This window comes from Bemisia tabaci, chromosome 1 (genome assembly GCF_918797505.1).
Source record: "Bemisia tabaci chromosome 1, PGI_BMITA_v3".
NCBI classification, from domain to species: Eukaryota; Metazoa; Arthropoda; class Insecta; order Hemiptera; family Aleyrodidae; genus Bemisia; species Bemisia tabaci.
This window is the reverse complement of record NC_092793.1, coordinates 16,154,274-16,178,337: the sequence shown is the minus strand read 5'-3', so window position 1 is coordinate 16,178,337 and position 24,064 is coordinate 16,154,274. Positions and strand designations below refer to the sequence as shown.

General features: G+C 39.7%; 1 protein-coding gene across 1 annotated transcript; it reads right to left on the bottom strand.

Annotated features, from left to right (window-relative positions):
- Positions 1-504: 504 nt before the first annotated feature.
- On the bottom strand, positions 505-17,240 carry LOC109039233 (cytochrome P450 6a2). Its single transcript, XM_019054641.2, has 5 exons — positions 16,047-17,240; positions 14,804-15,192; positions 9,756-9,983; positions 8,840-9,091; positions 505-692 (listed from the first exon to the last, which is right to left on the bottom strand). The coding sequence occupies exons 1-5, from the start codon at positions 16,514-16,516 to the stop codon at positions 520-522; spliced, it is 1,512 nt and encodes a 503-aa protein (XP_018910186.2). The 5' UTR covers positions 16,517-17,240; the 3' UTR covers positions 505-519.
- Positions 17,241-24,064: the final 6,824 nt, after the last annotated feature.

The window sequence follows — 24,064 nt, the reverse complement described above, 5'->3', positions numbered from 1 at the left end:
TTTATTCTTAAAAATGTATCAGGACAGGAGGTGAATAGTCTTGCATCTGTAAAAAAATTTATTTACATCAAGTAAGGAAGGGAGGTCTGCAGTTGTAATGGCGTCACAATCTCATAGAATCTGAAACTGAGAGAAATCGTATGTTTCCTTGAAGTTGAATGCTTTAAAGTTGACTTCATGTGACTATTACAACAATATAAAATAACCATTTTTTATTATTACACCCCTAGTTGAGACTGCATACCTACCCATATGTTGAAGGGTACATTACTTTTACTGGTAAAGCACAATTAATTTCCCATGCTTCAAGGGATGGTACTTAATTGGTTAAAATTCGCGCACCCTTTTTTTTTCAAAGTGTCACACATACCTATCAATTTTTCCTGTCATTACTAAATCACCCTTGGAAAATCTCTGCAAATATTTTATACACCAAAAGGCGTAACAAATATAACTGGTGCAAATCTCTAGGTTATGGAAAGAGAGTAAACATAAGTCATTGAATGATCGTGAAACTATTTAATTCTCTCGCTTTTGAAATCTTAGGAAGACGCCGCCTTCTGGACGTGCAAGTAACAATGGCTTCTTATCAAAAATTAAAGGGATCTGTGTTCTTGGAGTTGCATGTACTGTGTAGTTCCTCATGATCAAAGTCAAAGCAGCTCTCGCCTCCATTAGTGCAAATCTCATTCCTGAAATAATAGAGAGCAGAGCATAAAGAAAAAAACAAGTTTATTGTATTATACTGCTAAAACGCGTATGTATTAGGTGGAAATGTTGATTTAAAATTGATTAACAGGCGCTTTTTAGTCGTGCGGCGAAGCCGTATAGACTCTAGGTTTCGCCGGAGGCTAAAAAGTGTCCACACTTTTAGGCTAAGTCCAAGAGGAGAATTTTCGAGGAACCAAGTAACATATGAGGTATTGATATCGGTCCATTTTGGCCCAATGGAGATGTTACATGTGCGAGGAATTTGCAATTTAACTGTTGATTCTTGTATAAAAGTTCGCGAGGAACACAATGGTGCCACTGGTTTTCTCTGAAATCATCTCCCAAGCTCAAAAAAAGCTCTCAAGTTGAGGCCAAAATGGAGGGGATATCCCACCTTACCCTGAGAGTCCACGTCTACATGAAGACAAACTCTCCATGCAAAGATAGGGAGCAAATACATTAGCAGGGTTGCCGTGTTTTCAGTTTTGGAGTCCCCAGATAAATTGGTAGCCCTGTCAATGTATTAGCTCCCTATCTTTGCATGGAGAGCTGGTCTTGATCTAGACTTGGACTCTCAGGGTAGGGTGGGATATTCCCTCCATTTTGGCCTCAACTAGAGTGCTTTTTTTTGAGCTTGGGAGATGATTTCAGTGAAAACCAGTGGCACCATCATGTTTCTCGTGACCTTTTACCCAAGATTCAACAGTCAAATCGCAAATTCCTCACACATGCAACATCTCCATTATGCCAAGTGGAATTTCTGATCATTTAGCCATGGTTTGGTAGCGTTTAGCAATCAACTGTGACCGTAATGTAAAGAACCCACACAGGTGCCTTTCGGCGGAATGTCGCCCTATGGCATTCTTTATCATCAAGTCACTGTTGAACATTTACTGTTAAGAAGCGTTTAGCAACCAAGTATAGCCAAAATTTCCAGAACTCATACCTCAGATGTTCAAAGAGTGTTAACATGTGTCGCCAAATGGAATTTCTGATCATTTAGCCATGGTTTGGTAGCGTTTAGCAATCAACTGTGACCGTAATGTAAAGAACCCACACAGGTGCCTTTCGGCGGAATGTCGCCCTATGGCATTCTTTATCATCAAGTCACTGTTGAACATTTACTGTTAAGTAGCGTTTAGCAACCAAGTATAGCCAAAATTTCCAGAACTCATACCTCAGATGTTCAAAGAGTGTTAACATGTGTCGCCAAATGGAATTTCTGATCATTTAGCCATGGTTTGGTAGCGTTTAGCAATCAACTGTGACCGTAATGTAAAGAACCCACACAGGTGCCTTTCGGCGGAATGTCGCCCTATGGCATTCTTTATCATCAAGTCACTGTTGAACATTTACTGTTAAGTAGCGTTTAGCAACCAAGTATAGCCAAAATTTCCAGAACTCATACCTCAGATGTTCAAAGAGTGTTAACATGTGTCGCCAAATGGAATTTCTGATCATTTAGCCATGGTTTGGTAGCGTTTAGCAATCAACTGTGACCGTAATGTAAAGAACCCACACAGGTGCCTTTCGGCGGAATGTCGCCCTATGGCATTCTTTATCATCAAGTCACTGTTGAACATTTACTGTTAAGTAGCGTTTAGCAACCAAGTATAGCCAAAATTTCCAGAACTCATACCTCAGATGTTCAAAGAGTGTTAACATGTGTCGCCAAATGGAATTTCTGATCATTTAGCCATGGTTTGGTAGCGTTTAGCAATCAACTGTGACCGTAATGTAAAGAACCCACACAGGTGCCTTTCGGCGGAATGTCGCCCTATGGCATTCTTTATCATCAAGTCACTGTTGAACATTTACTGTTAAGTAGCGTTTAGCAACCAAGTATAGCCAAAATTTCCAGAACTCATACCTCAGATGTTCAAAGAGTGTTAACATGTGTCGCCAAATGGAATTTCTGATCATTTAGCCATGGTTTGGTAGCGTTTAGCAATCAACTGTGACCGTAATGTAAAGAACCCACACAGGTGCCTTTCGGCGGAATGTCGCCCTATGGCATTCTTTATCATCAAGTCACTGTTGAACATTTACTGTTAAGTAGCGTTTAGCAACCAAGTATAGCCAAAATTTCCAGAACTCATACTTCAGATGTTCAAAGAGTGTTAACATGTGTCGCCAAATGGAATTTCTGATCATTTAGCCATGGTTTGGTAGCGTTTAGCAATCAACTGTGACCGTAATGTAAAGAACCCACACAGGTGCCTTTCGGCGGAATGTCGCCCTATGGCATTCTTTATCATCAAGTCACTGTTGAACATTTACTGTTAAGTAGCGTTTAGCAACCAAGTATAGCCAAAATTTCCAGAACTCATACCTCAGATGTTCAAAGAGTGTTAACATGTGTCGCCAAATGGAATTTCTGATCATTTAGCCATGGTTTGGTAGCGTTTAGCAATCAACTGTGACCGTAATGTAAAGAACCCACACAGGTGCCTTTCGGCGGAATGTCGCCCTATGGCATTCTTTATCATCGAGTCACAGTTTAATAGCGTAAATAAGCAACCAACGGTGGCCAAAATGTCAAGACTCCAAACTGGTGCTTTTTGGCTGAATTTCGCCCAATAGGATCTTTGATGATTTATCAGTAATGGTTGATGTTTATGTTGAATAATTATTACTGTCTGAAAGTGAATCCTGTGGGAGAATATTATAGGGTTGGTTCAAACAAGTTTTAGAATTTTTTTCCTTAGCGCTAATGGACCCTAAGGGACAACTTCAATTCATCGAACTAAAAGTTTTCAATGTTCATAACCATTTTTTAACTGTCAGAACTCTCTAGACCACATTATATTCATGATGAATTTAAAGAATATCGCTGTCAAAAGTTGAGTTCTCCTTCAATTTAGCACTTTTTGTCATTACCTTAAAGACCATACGGAAAGTGCTAAATCTACGGAAAACTCAACTTTTCACAGCGATATTCTTCAAATTTATCATGAATATAATGTGGTCTAGTGAGTTCTGACATTTAAAAATGGGTATGAACATTTAAGGCTTTATTTTCCTTGAATTTAAGTGGTTTTTCAGGGTCTACAGTAAGAAAAAACAGTCTAAAACACGTTAAAAGTTACTTGAACCTACCCTATAATGTTGAGCTATGACTTCAACTTTCATGAACCCTTACTTGTGCCTTTCAGCTTGATTTCGTTAAATGGAATTATTTATGATTGAAGTCGTGGTTGAGTTTACTATGCTGATAAAATATCATTGGAAACTTTAGGTTTCACCATCATAGTCTTCTAAAAATAACCATCAGCATTACTGCACCAACCAAAATCTAGCCCAAAAAAAAAATAATTCGGCTGAAAAAGTGGGAGAAGTTGGGATGTGCAGTCTCAAAATAAAAATACCTAGCTGTGATTGGACATAGCTTTGCTTTCATTGAGACTTTCAAATTTTATGAATAAAAAATAGTAAGCGTTTAGCAAAAACAGTTAGTTTTGTCCTTACCTGTAGACCATACAAAAAGAGCTAAATTGAAGGAGAACTTAGCTTTTGACAGCGATGCTCTTCAAATTTTTCATATACCTATACAATGTGTTCTAGTGAGTTTGGATGGTAACAAATGGTCAGGAACATTTAAAGCTTTATTTTCCATGAATGTAAGTTGTCGTTCAGGATAGATTCTGACGACTAGATCCTTACTAGAGTAAGGAAAGAAAGTCTAAAATTGTTAAAAGTCACAGTAAAACGCGAAAAAAGAAAAAATTCGGAAAAGGAAGTCAAATTTACATAATTATTAAATTAACATAAAAATTTCGTAAAAAGTATTGGAAATTACGAACAAATGTATTTACGTAAAAACTGTATTAAAAAGAAAGTTAATTTTAATTAAGAAAAATAATCTTGGTAAATCAATTTCTCACGTAAATTTGACTCAAAATTCATTTAAAAAACAGGGCTGGATTTACCTACTTGCCGCCCATGGGCCGGATTTACCTACTTGCTGCCTATGGGCCACCTGTATTTTGCCGCCCCCTTCTCATTCGTTTCGAAACATCAATAAAAAACAACTTAATCGGCCCGAAACAGTAACAGAGAAACAACTTAAAACGGGACTAAGGCCGCAAATAATAAAAAGAAACACATAAAATATAATAAGAAACCCGGGACGTTTCGCAGGGATCACACCCGCATCTTCAACCGGCAAAACAAGAAAAATTAAAAGAAAGGACACTATGCCCCTCACTACTAGCGAAAGTTCGCACGGAACTTTGCGCGAAAGTTAAGTTCCGTAAACCTATCTAAGTATGTGTGAACAAGGCCTTCCATTTGTAAGAAATGAAGGTACATAAAAATTATGCAAGAACAAACATAAGTGTGGTTTAATAATTTTAACTTCCGCTGACGCGCCGCGCTGACCGCACTGTGTTTGGCACAATGCGTGAAGTATTCGTACAGGCTTGTAGGCGTTATGCGTATCACGCCGACCGCCGCACAGTGGATTGAGTCAATTAGAGGGGTTGGACATGAAATTTTTGACAAAAACTGCAAATGTTGATGTTTATTTCGTCACATTTTAAAGTTCAAGGGGTGATACTGGAAGAAAATATCACGAGAAAACCAGTGGAACAGCTTGCAGAACATTAGGTTCTTGTATAAACGGAGTTCTGAGCGTTTTAAGTTCCCAAATTTTTTCCGACCTCTCTCATTGACTCGATTCACCGTGCGCCGCGCTGAGGGCTTCTCCTTTTTATCTCAAGTCCCCATCATCACTGCTGCACCGCTCCATGCCAAATTGCGTGTTTAGTTTCTCTCTTAACTCGACTAATTAAAAGTGCTGTCTCTTGTGTCACCGAAAGACGCTTTCTCGTTTGTAATTTTTTTTTTCTGAATCCGATTTTTTTTAAACCTACATTTTAAAAAAATGCAAAATTTGCCGCCCCCTGCGTTAAGAAATGAGAGATGCTGTTCTTTATTACCCAATGCATCTGACGAGTTTTTCAATTCAAAAAGGAACGTATGACACTCCACAAATAAATCACGTTTGAAGTGCAAACCGGAAAAAACACGATTTGTCAAAAGTATTCATTAAGTATTGCACTTTCCACAGAAGCATGTTGCACAAAAATGTCACTGTAACGACTTCCGGATATGGTTGCGACCAACTTAAGGCTCAAAATTTTGATTTGTTCGCTCCCTAAAAAAAATGGTCCATCTCTGTAACTGTGCTCACCGAAACTGACATAGAGGCCGGGCCGGGCCGGCCAGGGTCACAGGCCGTCCGTGGTCCGGGGGGGGAAGGACATTGTTCAGGGTTGAAATCCCTCCTCTTATTTAATTGTTTTTTTAAATAAACCTATGCTAGGACACTATCCCTGAATAACAAACAGACCAATTTGGCTGCAATGCACCGAGCCCTGCACGTGTGAACTTGAGTCATTCGTTTTTACGACTTTTCCGAGGGTCGGTGGCCGCTAGCCTAGCGGGACCGCTGTGAGGCTCGGTCGCGATTGCAGCCTTGGGCCCCCCTTTGAGACCCGCTCGAATGAGGCTCAATTTGGCTTCGGGTGCGATTATTCTATCGTCTAGCGACTGGCCACTACGCGGCCCAACCCCTCGAAGACGCTCCGCGCCACCTGACTATCGATATTTTAGACCAAAATATTGTATCGATATTTCAACGTTTATTTATCGTCCGTATCGATACATTTATCTCCAGAAATATCGAATCGATTTTTCTTTTTTTCTTCTGCTGAGTTGTGTATTTTACACCTCGGAAAATCGGAAATTATGGTCAATTTTTCATAGTTCGAATTTCGGATTTCGCTGGCCAGGTTGTACAGACCTACGTCACAGGGTAAACAAACCTCAAGATGCAAATACCTCCTTTTTTTTCTCTATGTAGGTATAGGACTTTTCGCGTGGCTGCTCGACGGTTTGTTAATCTGTGGAGGTTAAGCTACATTCACGCGTCGCAAGCAACCTGGCGCGTCTGCTTCTTGCTACTGCGAGCGCGCCTTCATTTCCTCCCGCACGCAACAAGGACAACCGCGATGATAAAGAATTCCATTCGGCGAAATCGAGCCGAGAGCAGGCACCACGAGTATATACATATGGGTTATTTTAGTGATGGGTGGGATTTTATTTAAAATTCCTATGAATCCTAGGTTTAGTATTTACTGTAGTAAACAATTATCAATTATTCCATCACTTCTTCGGATTATTTATTTTTAATCAATCTATATTCATGTGAAGTGTAGCTCATCTGCATTTTTCTTTCCCTGGAACCTAAATGTATATTATGAATTTGAATCCATCAGAAACTAAGTCAGTCAAAATCAAATTTAACTACATACGAAGTGAAAACGATTTGTACTTCGCAAATCAAAGTGATAGTTAAAGCAACCAAACTGTGTCAGAAATGTTCCCAAATTACTGGGTAAGGCTTTTATCAGCTCATCATCTGATCCAATAATTTTAATTTTGGCATTTCATTCGGCATGTCGCCGCACGACTTCTATGATACTCAAAGTCTCACATATATAATTTGAAAGGGGGGGTCTGGGGGGGCGGCGCCCCCTCAGCAGGTAGCTTTTGCTACTTGTTGTACTTGGATGACGTCATTGAGGAGGGGCTGAGCCCTGCAGCCTATATGAGGATCCCCTTAGGGAAATACCGCACTTCACTCGATTTTCTCCAAAAAATGCTTGCCGAAAATTTATGGGAAAAAAATCCTGATGGAGTGAATAAATAGGTGTCATAGAATTTCGTCAGTTGTTTATCACTTCGATTATAAATATATATTTAAAAAAATATTCAGCACAGTTTATCAAGCCATTTTCTCTGACAAGAAAAAAATGAAATTCATACATCAAATGACGTATGTCAGTACGTGGCATCGGCTTTTCATGATAAACTTAATGCATATTTTTTGAAGACAATTCTATTACAAAAAACCTCTTCCAGACCCGCTTTAGGTACATGGCGTTGAAACATCTCAAGAAAGGTTTATCCACAAAAAAAGGACCATACATAGTGACTCAGAATTAGTTTTCACTCAGCATTGACAGATCGTCAAGAAGAAATTTGCGATCATTATAGGGGAGGGGGGAGGGGGGGGGGGGGGGAGGCAATGAAATTTTAGACCAAACCGGAATTGTGACGGTTTGAAGCCAGTCGTTCCAGAAACGTGCGTTGAGAAACAACTATTCAGAAGCCTAAATCCATCATGTTGAGGACATGAAATTATGGCTGTGAACTTCAAGCTTCTTTTCAGCCCAAGGACTAAGACCGCTCACAACTTATTCCTTAGTACACAGATAGCATTAGGTACCTATATTACCATATATTATATTACTTACCATATCCCTGATAAAAATTGGCAGTAGAATGTGTGTTCCAAAATACTATAGACCTAAAGCCGGCTATACAATTTCTTATAGCCTTTCATAGCCGATGGCGATTAAGGGCAGAGAGCGCGGAACGCGCATTGGCGCCTACATAAACCTAACAGGGATACTTCACGCATTGCGCAATGCGTGAAGTATCCCTGTTAGGTTTGTAAGCGCCAGTGCGTCGCCGCTCCGTTTGTGTTAGGCTCTAATATTTAATCTCACGGAGTCAGCGGTTTTCAACTCATGATTTTGAAATGTTTGCACACTCTGTATGGATTATTCTCATTTTAATTGATGAAAAAAAATATGTTTTAAAGGAAAATATAATGTGTGTTTTGTAAATATTAAGGTAGTTCCGTATCAAACTTAATGATTTCCAAAGCACACGAATTTCTACACGATTTCCTATAGCCTTTTATAGCCAACGGCGATACCTAAAGTGTAAAGCACGGTGATAGGAACTATAGCCCCGACTGTATACTATTTTATAGCTTCGTATAGCCCGGCTATATGATTTGCTCCGCTTTCTACAGCCAGCTATATGATTTTCAATAGCCTTCTTTAGTCGGCTATAAGAAATCCTATGGTATTTTGAAACGCAGCTCCTATCGCCAATTTTTACCAGGGATGAATTTTAAAATTCGATTTTACGACCTGACTAAACTATATAGCTCCACTGAAATGCTTCTGTGGTCCCTTTTACCACTTGCAATCATATCTTACCTACTTTTTGTTCATCACATGGCAAAGAAATATAAATTCATTTAACTTACCAATACAAATCCTTGGACCATCACCAAACGGTAGATACGTTCCAGGGACAATTCTCGACCTATTTTCATCATTGAATCGATCGGGGTCGAACTTCTCAGGCTCAGGAAAATACTGAGGATCATGGTGCAATGCGTACACCGGAATCGCCACTCTCGTGCCTTCTTTGATTAGCACATGTGAGTTCGGTAATTCGTAAGCTTTTGTGCATGTTCTCTCTAGAAAACCAAGAGGTGGGTACTTTCTCAAAGTTTCTGGAAAGAGCAAATAAAACATAGACTCAAGTTAATTTATTATCAATCATGGCTATCAACAGTGTAGATTTGAAGAGAGTCGACGAAAACGAAGCGCCTTCAATATGAAAAGATACTTCCTAGCGTTGCCTAGGAGGTCGAATAGTTGCGTCATTTAATGATCAGTGTTGCAGCGTGAGTAAGAGGGTAAAAGCGATTGCTTTGGATGATTCTTACTGACTAAAATTTCGATGCAGAAAAGACTCAACTCTTTATTTTTAGGTACTGTATCTTGGACATCATCAGCACTCGGAAAATAATTACGTTTATATTATAACTGAAAAAATAGGGGAAGCAGTGTGCTTCTCTTTCCTTACATGGGCGCTACGCCGCTAATGTAACATTTTAGGATCTCATTAGGTTTTGAAGAGAAAATTATGTGAGAAAATAATAATCGCCCCGCGTGTGTGCCCCAGTTGTGAAATGCTCCCGCCAGCTAAATCATGATTTTTACCGAGCCTTCGAATATTTAAACCAGAGCAAAGATGCTCGGTGCATTCTGTGATCAGTCCTTTATGGTTTTTATCAGAGCTGAATGGGTTATTGAGCCCATCCAGATAGATACCTACAAAGAAAGTGCTTCATTTAAGTCACGAATTTATGATTTCCTGATTTTATTACGCACCTTCGATGACGCACTCCATGTAACGCATCTGCTTCAGAGCGTCGTAGTCCAGTTTTCCACCTCGTGCTTCCAAGACCCGTTCGATTTCATCGTGAATTTTCTTTGCCACCTCCGGGTTCAGCGCCAACTCGTACAAGCAAGTAGCAAGCGTCGTGGATATCGTTTCAAAGCCCGCCACGAAAAAGACAAAAACTTGCGCTGCGACGATGTAGTCAGAGAAAACCAGTTCTGAAACGGTATATCGACGGTGAAACTACCAAACCACGTATCTCGGTTGCGGTGTTTAAAAATCTACGCTCGTACATTTTATTTTTTTAAAGTAGACCAAATAAATATCATTCCTTGAAATTTTCACAGAATTTTCTCCGCACGAAGAGGAAAAATCACAGAAATTTTCAAGACTGGATGTTCAGTAGTTATTCATTTAAAAAATAAAGTATGACAGGAAGTCTGCGACGTCACAAACCGAGATACGTGGTTTGGTAGTTTCACCGTCGATATCGGATTGCTCGCAATTAGCATCATTAATCTCGAGTGACAAAACTGCAATTTTATTCGTGTTACGGAAATTGAATTTAAATGGACCTAGTTTGACATAAATGTACCAAAACCACATTTGGAGAGGGAGCGTGTTGGGAGTGATGGTAAATTCAACAAGTCGTAATTTTGTAAATTTTCTCCGTCAAAAATGTAAATGGGAGAAAAAATATTTTGAACTTTAAATTAATCGTACAATTTTGTTTATAATGTGCAAATGAGTTGGAGCACCTTCAATTTCGTGTGACATTGTAAAAAACCCTGTGTTGTGAATAGTTGCTTGAGGCGCGTCCGCCGCCGCCGCGCACTGGCGCCTACAAACCTAAGGGGATACTTCAAGCATTGCGCAATGCGTGAAGTCTCCATTTAGGTTTGTAGGCGCCAGCGGGGCGATTATTGAAATGATATCGACTGTATGTCAGCGCTTTGTCGTGTCGCGCCATCGACTAAGCAATTGCTTAGTCGATGATGTCAGCGCTTTGTCGTGTCGCGCCATCGACTAAGCAATTGCTTAGTCGATGGCGCGACACGACAAAGCGCTGACATACAGTCGATATCATTTCAATAATCGCCCCGCAGTGCGGAGTGCGCGTTTTTCGCGTGTAGCACACCGCTCCGCTCCGTGTTAGGCTCCAACATTTAAACTCGCTGAATCAGCGTTTTTCAACTCATGATTTTGAAATGTTATTTGTAAACCCTGCGCATGGATTATTCTCATATAAATTGATGGAAAAAAAGTATTTATTAGAGGAGAATATAATATTTGTTTTGAAAATAATAGAGTGGTTGCGTGTCAAATTGAATGATTTCCATAAAACTTTAATTTTTTCTTCTATATTTTGTGTTTTTACAGTGCGGCAACGCGGTGTTCGCGCAACCAAGCGCTCCAAATTGAACGTATTTGACTCTAAAAGATCGATTTACAAATTGGTTAATAGCAAAGATTGCGTGCTTCTTGATTTTCCCCCTCTTTTATTCATTTTTGTACGGTTTCTTTCAACACAACAGCGTCTCATGGAGATTAATATCGATTCCATCGCTTGGGAAAAGTTTTACAAATATTTGCCACGTTTTAAACATGTAAGTGTTTTTAAAATGAAGTGATATTCATTTAAAAAAAAGGGGAAAAAAAGAAATAAAAAAGGAGGTTTATAAAAGGTTAATTTGATATCGAACATTTTAAGGACAGAAATGAAACCAAATAGGTAGTCACCAATGACAATTTGAAAAGATGAATCAAAAAAAGGAAGCAACATTTCATTTAAAAAATGAGTTAAACCACAAACACTTCCCTCTATGGCTCAGATTTCTTATTCCGATTGCGAATATAATTTTTTGGTACATACGGACCAAAATATTACGCTTAATTGGACCAAGTCACTGTTGCTTATTTTACGCGTGGACGTTAACTCCTGGACAAAACAGGTGCGCGGACAAAAAATCGTTGACGGCTATATCCTGAAATCAATTATTCTGAAGTGGAAGTGTCCATTTGTCAATTTTTGGGTACCTGCGATAATACCTCATTTACTTACTGCAGCGTGGCAATATTCCAAGTGGCACGGTGCAATGAAAATATCGAAATAAAGGAGGAGTTGCGTTTTGGGCCTTTTCCGGCCCCACCTGGATTTTGCTAAATGTTTCATATTTTCAAAGTACTAGTTTTAGGTAGACTCTGTGCCAAATATTAGACCGAACGGAGCCCATGCAAGGGCGCAGCAGCGCCTCAAACCCAAAATCCTGGAATCGAAAAACAATTATTTTCGTCGACTTTTTCGACTGTTATCACTCTTCCAGCACATGATTCTTATGTATTTTTTTGCGTACTTTTCGTTTCTGGCCTTTTTAAAGGCCTCCGATAAATTTTAAGGGGCCTTATGGCCCATTGTTGCCATTTTTGGCCCATTTTTAGGGTTTTTTTCCATTTAACACATTCAAAACTCAACTTAATCCAAAAACTGTGTACATTTTTGAAAAGTACGTAAAAAAATGAATAAAAAATGTTCAGTAAAATTTTTTCCTATGTTGCCAAATTTCCGAGAAAATTGGTCCCAAAGTGTCGAAAACGGCAAAAAATCGATAAATCGCCGCGTCTAAGGTTCAAGAAAGTGGAGTACATTTTTCATACTGTACCAGATAACAGCTCTTATCCATCCATACAACATACTAAAATATCATAGTTGTACCTGGATTCCCACGATGTGAAAATTGACCGAGATGTCGATTTTAGCGGCCTTTTTATACTTGAAGGCAGCTCTTTTGAATGTTTTTCGACCTTAGTCACCCTCTATGGGTGTGTACTATATGTATTTTTCTACGTACTTTTCATATCTGGCCATAAAAATGGCTTCCTGTGAGTTTTAAAAGGCCTAACGGTCCATTGTTGCCAATTTTCACCAATTTTTAGGGTTTTTTTCAAGTTTACGTGTGTGAAACTTAATTTAATCTAGAAACCGTGTACAATTTCGGAAAGAACGTAAAAAAATACATAGAAATGTGATTTGTACCTTTTCCCTACGTTGCCAAATTTTCGAGAAAAATCGTCCTGAAGCGTCAAAAATGCCAAAAATTGGATTAATCATCACGTCGGAGGTTCCAGGAAGTGAATTATGACATTCATGTGGATCGTGGGACACTTTCTCCACGCATTTTCTGTTCTTCGGTATATTTGGCCTGTAGCAAGCATCTTGAGAACCAAGGATTATCTCGAGGTTACAGGAATAAAGAGGTGAACTGGAGTGAAGGATAAAGTAAAAGCACCTTGAGGGCCCGTTTTGTCACGTTCATCTGCGCCATTACATGTTCCTTGAGATGCATTGCAATTTTCCATTTTCGATACGTTATTTGTAGTGAAAAAAAACTTGAAATTCACTTCCTGGAACCTCCGACGTGATGATTAATCCAATTTTTGGCATTTTTGACGCTTCAGGACGATTTTTCTCGAAAATTTGGCAACGTAGGGAAAAGGTACAAATCACATTTCTATGTATTTTTTTACGTTCTTTCCGAAATTGTACACGGTTTCTAGATTAAATTAAGTTTCACACACGTAAACTTGAAAAAACCCCTAAAAATTGGTGAAAATTGGCAACAATGGACCGTTAGGCCTTTTAAAACTCACAGGAAGCCATTTTTATGGCCAGATATGAAAAGTACGTAGAAAAATACATATAGTACACACCCATAGAGGGTGACTAAGGTCGAAAAACATTCAAAAGAGCTGCCTTCAAGTATAAAAAGGCCGCTAAAATCGACATCTCGGTCAATTTTCACATCGTGGGAATCCAGGTACAACTATGATATTTTAGTATGTTGTATGGATGGATAAGAGCTGTTATCTGGTACAGTATGAAAAATGTACTCCACTTTCTTGAACCTTAGACGCGGCGATTTATCGATTTTTTGCCGTTTTCGACACTTTGGGACCAATTTTCTCGGAAATTTGGCAACATAGGAAAAAATTTTACTGAACATTTTTTATTCATTTTTTTACGTACTTTTCAAAAATGTACACAGTTTTTGGATTAAGTTGAGTTTTGAATGTGTTAAATGGAAAAAAACCCCTAAAAATGGGCCAAAAATGGCAACAATGGGCCATAAGGCCCCTTAAAATTTATCGGAGGCCTTTAAAAAGGCCAGAAACGAAAAGTACGCAAAAAAATACACAAGAATCATGTGCTGGAAGAGTGATAACAGTCGAAAAAGTCGACGAAAATAATTGTTTTTCGATTCCAGGATTTTGGGTTTGAGGCGCTGCTGCGCCCTTGCATGGGCTCCGTTCGGTCTAATATTTGGCACAGAGTCTACCTAAAACTAGTACTTTGAAAATATGAAACATTTAGCAAAATCCAGGTGGGGCCGGAAAAGGCCCAAAACGCAACTCCTCCATTGCGGTTATAAAGGCAATAAAATTGCAATATTTTTACAGCATTTGGTCAGTACATGCCGATTTTGAACGATCAACAAAATGAGCTCCATGTGTCAGAGAGAGGCAACATGCATTGCCGAGAAAAATTGCAACTCATTTCAGTTTCATTGCAATAAAATTTTAATTAGAGACGTTCCTGCAATCGGTAGATAAGTAAGATACACAACATTCCGATGCAGTGGCAATAATTTTACCATGGCAATTAGAATTTATGGCGTTTCATGCTATACTTGGGATTGGGATTTCCTTGAAAAAGTATCCAGAAACCATCGATTGATGGTTCGACTAAGGGATCGTTTTCGAAAGTGCAGACGATCCACTTCGGCGCAAAGTGGATCGAATCAATGAGAGAGGTCGGACATCACATTTTTTACTAAAATTGAAAATGTTGATGTTCATTTCGTCACATTTTAAATTTCAAGGTATGCTTGCAGAAGAAAAGTTCACGAGGAAATCAATGTAGCCACTTTTCGAACCTCAGAGTTTTGTATTAACGGAGTTATAAACGCTTATAGAGCGTGTAAAGTTCCCGAATTTTGTCCAACCTCTCCTATTGACTCGATCCACTGTGCGGGGTACTCACCGGTATCCTTTTGAAGGGATTTCCGTTCTTCGTGCTGCAGGTTTATGAGAAGCTGCATAAAGTCGGTCCGCTTGTTCTCGTACTCTTCTCTATGTCTGATGGCCTCTCGTGTGACCTCCATAAAGAAGTCCTCTACCTCCTGGTTCATGCCTTTCCATCCGAGCCAAGGGACGATTTTGGGGCTGATGGAATTCAAGACGTGTCGAAGACGGAATTTCAGGAAGCCGGGGCTCATCTTGCGCGCCACCGCCCGAAACTCTGACTCGGAGCCCGAGATGGCGTTGCAGTTGAACCCGAAGGCGCAAGTCCCGATCACGTCGATCGCGAATTGCATCATCAATTGCTGCACCTCGATCTCGGCGGAAGAGTCCAGTTGGTCCTCCAGGTACCTGCCAGTGTAGAAGATTTGCCCATAGAGTACATAGAGTCGTAATGTAAATGGGAGAGCTGGCGCCATGTTCTGCTCGACGAATTCCGAGCCCGGTGTGCGCCGAGGTCGGGTCGCTTTTTCGATACATTTTCGATCCAAAATGGCGGTGTGGAATACGTGGTAATTCCTATCTCCTTTGTTGTTGTTGTTGTTGTCATCGGATGGCCGGGTACCCGTGTATCGCAAACAATCGATTATGTATCGAAAAAGTGACCCGGCGTCACACAGGAGTCTCGGAATTCGGGACATGGAAAATGCTTAAAAGTGGCGCCAGCTCTCCCAATTGCATTACGACTCTATGTACTCTATGAAGATTTGCCTCAGTCCAGTGGCGATTCTTGCAAGTTAGCAACACTAATTTTTCTCCATTTAAATCCATTGAATACTTATATCGATTTTTGGTGAGGCAGGCTGTCTCATTCCTAGAATCGATTCTTTGATATAGATTTAAATAAAGGAAAACCAGTGTTGTTAACTTGCAAGAAGCGCCCTGACAGTTCCCTGATCTGACACACTTGAGTAAAATTTCCTGACGAATGAAACATACAATATGATGGCAAAAAAGACATAATTTGAAATAGTTTCCAGGCAAAATTCGTTGTTCCAAACGTCAAATCCATTCTGGAAGGCTAATAGGAGTAAATTACAATTTTGCCCTGACACTTTCGTCATTTTCCCTGACATTGCCAGGTTTTTCCTGACTTTTTAATATTCCCTAAAATCTCCCGGTTTTCCCTGACTGTGGCAACACTGCCAATGACCCTCAGCCTACCCCAATCTGTAAATGATAATGATTTGAGTAAGGTTAGTTACCCGTTCAGGACATCGGTGCACTGCTCCATGAGCGGAAACATGGCTCTGAGTTTGCCGGATGTAAAAGTTGGGGCCAATTTAGTTCGGATGTTCTTCCAGCGCTGGCCCTTCAGGAGGAATATGTGAGAGGTGAGAGGATCAATTTCCTCGTAGACAACGGTTGCACGGTCGGTGAAGTGCGAGAAATCCTTGATTAGTACCGTGCGTATGAGTTCAGGGTCGCGGACGATCAGGAACGGAACGGCAGCCTGGAAAAAACCACCGAAGGGCTCCGGGGCAAGCTCATTGTACCGATCCTGGAGGGCTTCGGCTTTAGTCTTTCTTGTCTCAAAAATTATGTCCCCGGATATCCCTACGTACGGGACGGCCAGTTTCTGCCAGTATTCGTACCTCTTTTTAAAGTGGACGATCAGGTAAAAAATCAGAGTCAATAAAATGAAAATGAGGACCAAAGTTAGGTTCGAAATCATCGTAGCACAATTTGCAATTCTCTTGATATGAAAAAGAACCGGAGGAGACAACCCGTCAGGGACAAACGCCGGTTATTTTTAACTCTCCTGCAGAATTTCTATGCTTGTCTCTGTTCGATTACTGATTTTTTTTTCTTGAAACGTAAAACTAGAGAAGCATCTTATCATACTTAGGATAATTGAATTATTTAGCAATAGATTTAATAGTAATGCATTTTGGAATCGCACAAATCGGCACTTAATTCACTTTTTTTGTCGAATACAAAACGAAGATCATTAATTGACACATCACGGATATTAAATAGTCGGCACGTCGAAACGCGTTAAATTTCGACTCCCGGACTGATTGTGAGCAGTCATGCTGCGGTAAAAAGTCTGCTGAAAAAGGCGCTTGGTCCGATTTGATTACATTATCAATTATATAATGAGGCATGGATATAAACTAACACAAATACGTTATCACTTAAAAAAAGGTTCCAAGCCATTAAAAGTGTAGATTCCTCATTTTTGTTAGATAAAAGTATTTTGGAGAGTGATCCAGTATTTGCTATGTAAATGGGCTCTCACTTTTCATAAATTTTTATTTTTATTTTAGGTAAAGTAGTATTTTGAATAAACTGTTCACTGATATTTAAGACTGAGTATTTACATCAAAGTCAATGCACAAAAAAAGAACCTTAAATCGAGTAAGTGTCACGACTGAATAATCACAATGAAGCGCTGCAGTTCTGTGCTGTAGCGACTGATTTTCGGAAGGCGGAAGTTATGGAAATAGGATCATTAAGCATATGAAGTGCCCCTGACATCATTCTACCAGACTACTATTGAAAAGAATATAGTTTACGTCAATTCAGTTTGAAAAACAATACATATAATCTCTGTCAATAAACGAATGGGAATGTATCGGCACTTATCAGGTAGGTAAATAACTGATAGAGTCGAGGATGTACCTAAGACTGAAACAAAGAGCAATCCATTTGAGTTGTTCAACTGCATTAGTTTATTTACATTAGGAGTTCCATTTTTAGAGATGCTTCGTCATCAAAAATGATTCTTTTTGTGAACCTGGTGGTTGTTGCCTGTGGCGCTGAATCAAAAGTTTTTTTTTTTTTTTTTCTGCTGGTTTAATGGCTTCGTGTCTAGCACCTTCAGCCAACTTTAGACAATGTTTAGTGTCCGTAGACATCGTGGGATCTCCATGCTCCAGGCTTTTCCAATTTTCAGGGATTAGGGCCGAGGAGAATCGGTTTCAGCAGATATACTCGTCAATTCCGTGAAAATAAGACGCCACCACCGGGATTCGAACCCGGGACCGACATGAGAAATACGAGAACCGGCAATCTGGTGACTATGTTACGAAGTATTTCACAAGCACTATCAGCAATTATGATGGAAAAAAAGTAATGATCACAACTTGGGTAGAATTCAGACAACGAAGAAAATTTATTAACATAAAAAAGTTGAGAGTACAATTCAAATTAAAATAATGTCACACTTCAGAATGGTAATGAGCTACACAAGTTAAATTAAAATTAATTTCATTATGCGCCTTCATACGGCAACACAACATTCAATAATGAAAAGAACCCAGACATGAAAAATCATACAAAAATAAAAAAGAAGTGCAAAAATTAAGCACATGGCACCTAAGTTCCTATAGTATACTACTAGAGAGAATTTGAAAACAAGTCGGTCAAGTGGCAAAATTGATACTGAAGCTAATTTACACCATTGAAGAATAGTAATACAATCAATTTAAGTTCTGAAATAATATCTACTCGTTAAAAAAAATCACAGCCTGATGATACCTAAAATTCAGCGGTGACAATATGTGAAAAACAGTGGCGAGATAGGGGACAAATAAGAAACAATTAGGGCGCGACCATGAGGGTGCTCTTTAAAAAGCTTTGCCTAGAAAAGAATTCTGATGCCGTCATGAGATTCCGCCACTGGTAAGTATGGATAGACATGTTTTTTTCCTCACAGAGAGAAAAGCAAAACGTGAACAGAGTACAAACTATTAAATTATAAATGACTAGAATGACAAGAAATTGATTTAACGGTCAACGGTGGAGATTTTTGAAAGTTGGCAACACTGTTTTCCTTACATTTAAAGTTATTAAAAAAAAATCGATTTTAGGTGAGGCAATTTGCCTCGCCAAGAATCGATTGTTTTACATACATTTAAATGGCGGAAATACTATGTTGCCAACTTTCAAGAATTGCCACTGGCGGTCACGTCTCTGGTAAAATAAAGTCTCTAATAGTCATAAGAATACCACACAATTTGAAATTAAAGGAGCGTAGAGGGTGATGATGACAATGCCCTTCTATGCTGCAGAATATTACTATACCGCTGAGTTAATAAAATAATGATAAAAAATAGCATTTAAATTTCTCATATTAATGAGAAGTTCAGTCAAGAACGGAGGTTGGTCCTTCGCCAGGATAGTGGACCACTAGACAAGATGCGAATTTAAGCATTCTGAAGCATTTATTTTATTTATCTTTGTCTAACATTGTTTTTTCTTTTTCATGTAGAAAGCAATTTTTTTCATATCGAATGACATAATAACACGTACCCAAATGCTAAGGTACGTATGAGGTACAAAATTCCCTTCCAAATTTTATTTTGTTCTTTTATTTGCTTGCAGAATTAATCTAGAAAATGGTCTCAGTTCCTCCCTCATTCAATGTTGTTGAGTTCACTAAGGAAAAAACTGTGTCTGTCGTCCCCAGAGAGTGGATGTATAATGAGTCTTTATGCCATTGGCCGAATGTGAAAACAGGGATAACGCAACTGATAAAGAATCATACAGAACCATTTACGAAACCCTACTCGTGGATAACATGCGAGTGCCGTATATTAGCTGAAAAAATTGGTAAGTCGACAAATCAGTTTGTCTAGTACATGTGAGTATGAAGGATGACATAAGATTTATTTCCAGCAAAAAAAGAAAAAGAAAAATGTAGCAAGAAAATAAGTAACTGGTTTGAGTTGGGAACTTGGAAAAAATGCATACATCAAACAGTCTTAAAAGACTGCAATTGATTAGAGGTAGTGGCGATTCTTGGCAATACGTAACGCTATGCTTTTCTTCAATTCAAAGCATATTATTATTTACATCCCTCGTAAATACGGACACTAGGTGAGGCAGGCTGCCTTGGAATACCTAGATACGGAGGGTATGAGCTTATCGGCTCACGGAGGCCTAAAGGGGTCATTCCATACCAAATTAAAAACATTTTCACAACAGGGGCGGCCAACCCTCCCGCACGGGATATGCGAGGCAGCGTACTTGCTAACCTCAAAATTCAGAGAGGAACAAGCCAGCGATCAGAATTAAACACTTACGTGCTGTGCGAGCGGATTACTCGTGACAGGTTATGGGCCTACACATCACATTGTTCGGATTGTTCCTAAAATGTAGTGCTGTTTTGTTTTGTTCGGAATGAAACCTCGGTTTTACAATAATAACCTTGCTGAAGCCTTTTAGGCTGTCCTCGTGTATCGTGTGTCTAGTGATCACCGAAGAAAAGCTGCTTATATCGTCAAGTGACTTTTTTGAGTGATTTAGAAACCATGACTTCAGAAGTACGGATGCCACGTATTGAAAGGCTGAAGGGGTCCGACAATTGCAAGAACTGGGCGTTCGCCATGAAACTCTGGTTAACTGCTCATGACAGTCATCGTCCCAACATAAGCGCTCTAACGAGGTTCCGATCCTCAAAAAGAAAATCGAGGAGCTTAAGAGTGTCAAAGGCCTACTGAAGGTGGAACTCCAGGCAGCTAAACACACCATATAAAACTTAGAAGAAGCCCTAAACTGAGGAAGAACAATTAAAAAATGAAATTGGCGAATGAACTCCAAAACTGAACTCACTAACAATATAAAATAATTAAATTTGCTGCAGATGAATCACCCGTATTCCAATTCGATAAATTTATTTGATCATTACTCACAATCCGTACACCTATGTTTTCTCTACGATTTACAGATTTTTCAACATTGCCGGTGTTCCTCACTATATCTTAGCTGCAATGAATCGTATAAGAGATTGTAGTTGTTTGTGTTTATTGTAATGCGTTGAATTGAGCGTGTAATTTGTAAAATTTACGATCAACATAAGTGTTCGATTAAATGATTACTTATACCTTGCTAGACAGAATTAAATGCAAGTCATGATTTTCATATAATTCAACCGATTACAGTTTAATCAGAAACTGTACATGAGGAGTTGGAGAGTGTGGCTTTTCATCTCGTACCCCTGCCGCCGCCCCCCCCCCCCCCAGTTTTTTTGACTTCTTCCCGCCCGTTCCAAAATCACCATCCTATTACAACTGTTGAATTGGACCCGGGAGAGGGTGGATCTTTCATCAACCCTGAGAGACAGAGTCCGCGCACGGTCCTCGCCATGAAATAATTCTACGGGAGCTACTGCTACTCACCAGGCAGCATGTAAATTATCTTCTTTAAGAGCGTTTCCGAACCTCGGCGCGTGGAACACGTGTTTCTTTCGGACCAAGTTGATGAATTGAAATTTGTGGTCTGTGCTACAGTTCTTTCCCCTGACCAGTTTATCCAGTCCTAAACTGACCGATGGAAATGTTTTTATTGACAATTCGGTGAAAAAACCGGGAAAAATCAGCTACGGAGCTAAGCCCGAGCTTCATAGAACCACGTGGAAATGACGCGGTCCCACCCCAACGTAATACTCCGTTACTTGACGTGTACACACAACGCCTTCGCACATAAGTGCGAAGAGAATCCGTACGGCCGATGGGACCTGTGCTATAAAGTTTTGCTGAAAAACGCAGTCTTGTTATCAGAGAAAATGACAGCGAATGTATTTGCTCATATCCACTGTGCTATAATGTTTTGCTTAAAAACGCAGTCTTGTTATCAGAGAAAATGACAGCAAATGTATTTGCTCATATCCACCGTGCTATAAAGTTTTGCTTAAAAACGCAGTCTTGTTATCAGAGAAAATGACAGCGAATGTATTTGCTCATATCCAAGAAAGAAAGAGATTCGCCTCGGAAATTTTGTTCAGTCATTGGTCTTTTCTTAGAAATCGTTACATGCATTAGTTGCCAGAGGACAACCACGGCCCCGTTCTGGGCTTGTAAACTGGACCACGTCCAGTGCTCAGTGTGCCAAAGGCGAGACTCCAGACGAAGACGCCCACTATGCCACTCGAAGCTATTAAAGCTGTGTCATGTCCTAGCTAATGCTACCCTCTGGAATTGCGCCTGGACCCTCTGGAACTGCACTCCGTCAGAGTAGGAGGATACAAGAAGCTCAGCAACGAGTACGCCAGGTTCCACAATTTGTACCTCAAAATGGGCCGCGGATGAGACAAAGGACTCGAACAATTTTACAAGCTGCTGCTAACTCACAGTCTGCTGAACAAGAAGTTCTTGAGGCATTTGAGAGAGGAAATATTGCTAATGATGATCCTCGCATAGTGGAAGGTGTGGCTAACCTGTATGTAGAGTATCAGAGATTTTTTCCACAACCCATTGAATCTGTTGATACCTCAGACTCGGATGATGATGCACCAGCAACGAGTACGCCAGGTTCCACAATTTGTACCTCAAAATGGGCCGCGGATGAGACAAAGGACTCGAACAATTTTACAAGCTGCTGCTAACTCACAGTCTGCTGAACAAGAAGTTCTTGAAGCATTTGAGAGAGGAAATATTGCTAATGATGATCCTCGCATAGTGGAAGGTGTGGCTAACCTGTATGTAGAGTATCAGAGATTTTTTCCACAACCCATTGAATCTGTTGATACCTCAGACTCGGATGATGATGCACCAGCAACGAGTACGCCAGGTTCCACAATTTGTACCTCAAAATGGGCCGCGGATGAGACAAAGGACTCGAACAATTTTACAAGCTGCTGCTAACTCACAGTCTGCTGAACAAGAAGTTCTTGAAGCATTTGAGAGAGGAAATATTGCTAATGATGATCCTCGCATAGTGGAAGGTGTGGCTAACCTGTATGTAGAGTATCAGAGATTTTTTCCACAACCCATTGAATCTGTTGATACCTCAGACTCGGATGATGATGCACCAGCAACGAGTACGCCAGGTTCCACAATTTGTACCTCAAAATGGGCCGCGGATGAGACAAAGGACTCGAACAATTTTACAAGCTGCTGCTAACTCACAGTCTGCTGAACAAGAAGTTCTTGAAGCATTTGAGAGAGGAAATATTGCTAATGATGATCCTCGCATAGTGGAAGGTGTGGCTAACCTGTATGTAGAGTATCAGAGATTTTTTCCACAACCCATTGAATCTGTTGATACCTCAGACTCGGATGATGATGCACCAGCAACGAGTACGCCAGGTTCCACAATTTGTACCTCAAAATGGGCCGCGGATGAGACAAAGGACTCGAACAATTTTACAAGCTGCTGCTAACTCACAGTCTGCTGAACAAGAAGTTCTTGAAGCATTTGAGAGAGGAAATATTGCTAATGATGATCCTCGCATAGTGGAAGGTGTGGCTAACCTGTATGCAGAGTATCAGAGATTTTTTCCACAACCCATTGAAACTATTGATACCTTAGACTCGGATGATGATGCACCTTCAGTTTATCAGAACTCTACTACACTGAATGCTCAAAAGATTCCAAATCTTCCAGACTGGAGCATTGGCTCCGTGATTTACAATGAGGGATTGATCCTAAAATAAGGCTCCTATAATTTTATTTTTAATACATTTTTCTTTTGTGTAATCAAGCATTTTTTTTGTCTCTTCAAATGCTAGATTAAAGGGGCGTGTCTTGTCAATTTGTGCAAATTAATCCATTTTTTCTTTTATTTTCTTTCCTGAGTCAGTACTCGCTGCACTAAACTCTGTTCTTCAATACCTCTGCCATGCACTGATGTACTCACTCAATTTTGAACCAATTTGTATCTATTAACTCCTTTTAGTTTAAATTAAACACAATCCATTACTAGATTAAGGGGGTGTGTTAAAGCTGTGTCATGTCCTAGCTAATGCTGCCCTCTGGTGGCCCAATTTGGAACCTTATGTATGTTTGATCGACCTGCCTCATGGCGTCGTTTCTTTTGTGCTGACCTTGTTAACGAAGTTTAAAGAATAAAATGGATAACTGAGTAACAGTGCGGATGTTCACCTTTTTCCCCACAATTTAACAGAAGCTTTCGTTAAAAACCCGTCAATATCGGTGACCAAATTTTCCAAAATAATTAGAAACACGTATGTTGAATCAAACGCTGTTTGTACTAATTTTATCATTTTTGAAGTGGGCCCCCTTTGGTCGCCTTGGATACAAAATTTTAGTGTCGAATAAATCTCTGTCCTATTCCTGATGTATCTAAAGTCTCCGTCTTAAAATCCAGTTCTAAATTTTCCTTTCATATTTATTTTTCCTGCTATCCCCCGGAAGGGAGATCCCTTTATGGTGGCGGCGCCAACAATACATGGTGCAAAGCTTTTCTTTCTTTCACCACTACCTGTTGCCAAAATTTCTCGAAATTCACAATTGTCTTGCTTAGCTCGTATGTTGA

Bases quoted from the DNA above. Each gene is read 5' to 3' on its own strand.
- LOC109039233 (XM_019054641.2), bottom strand. From the start codon at position 16,516: ATGATTTCGAACCTAACTTTGGTCCTCATTTTCATTTTATTGACTCTG. The intron at 15,193-16,046 runs GTAACTAACCTT...CTACACTGGCAG, and splicing joins TGCACCGATGTCCTGAACGG to GTACCTGGAGGACCAACTGG. The intron at 9,092-9,755 runs GTGCGTAATAAA...TGCTCTTTCCAG, and splicing joins CATGGAGTGCGTCATCGAAG to AAACTTTGAGAAAGTACCCA.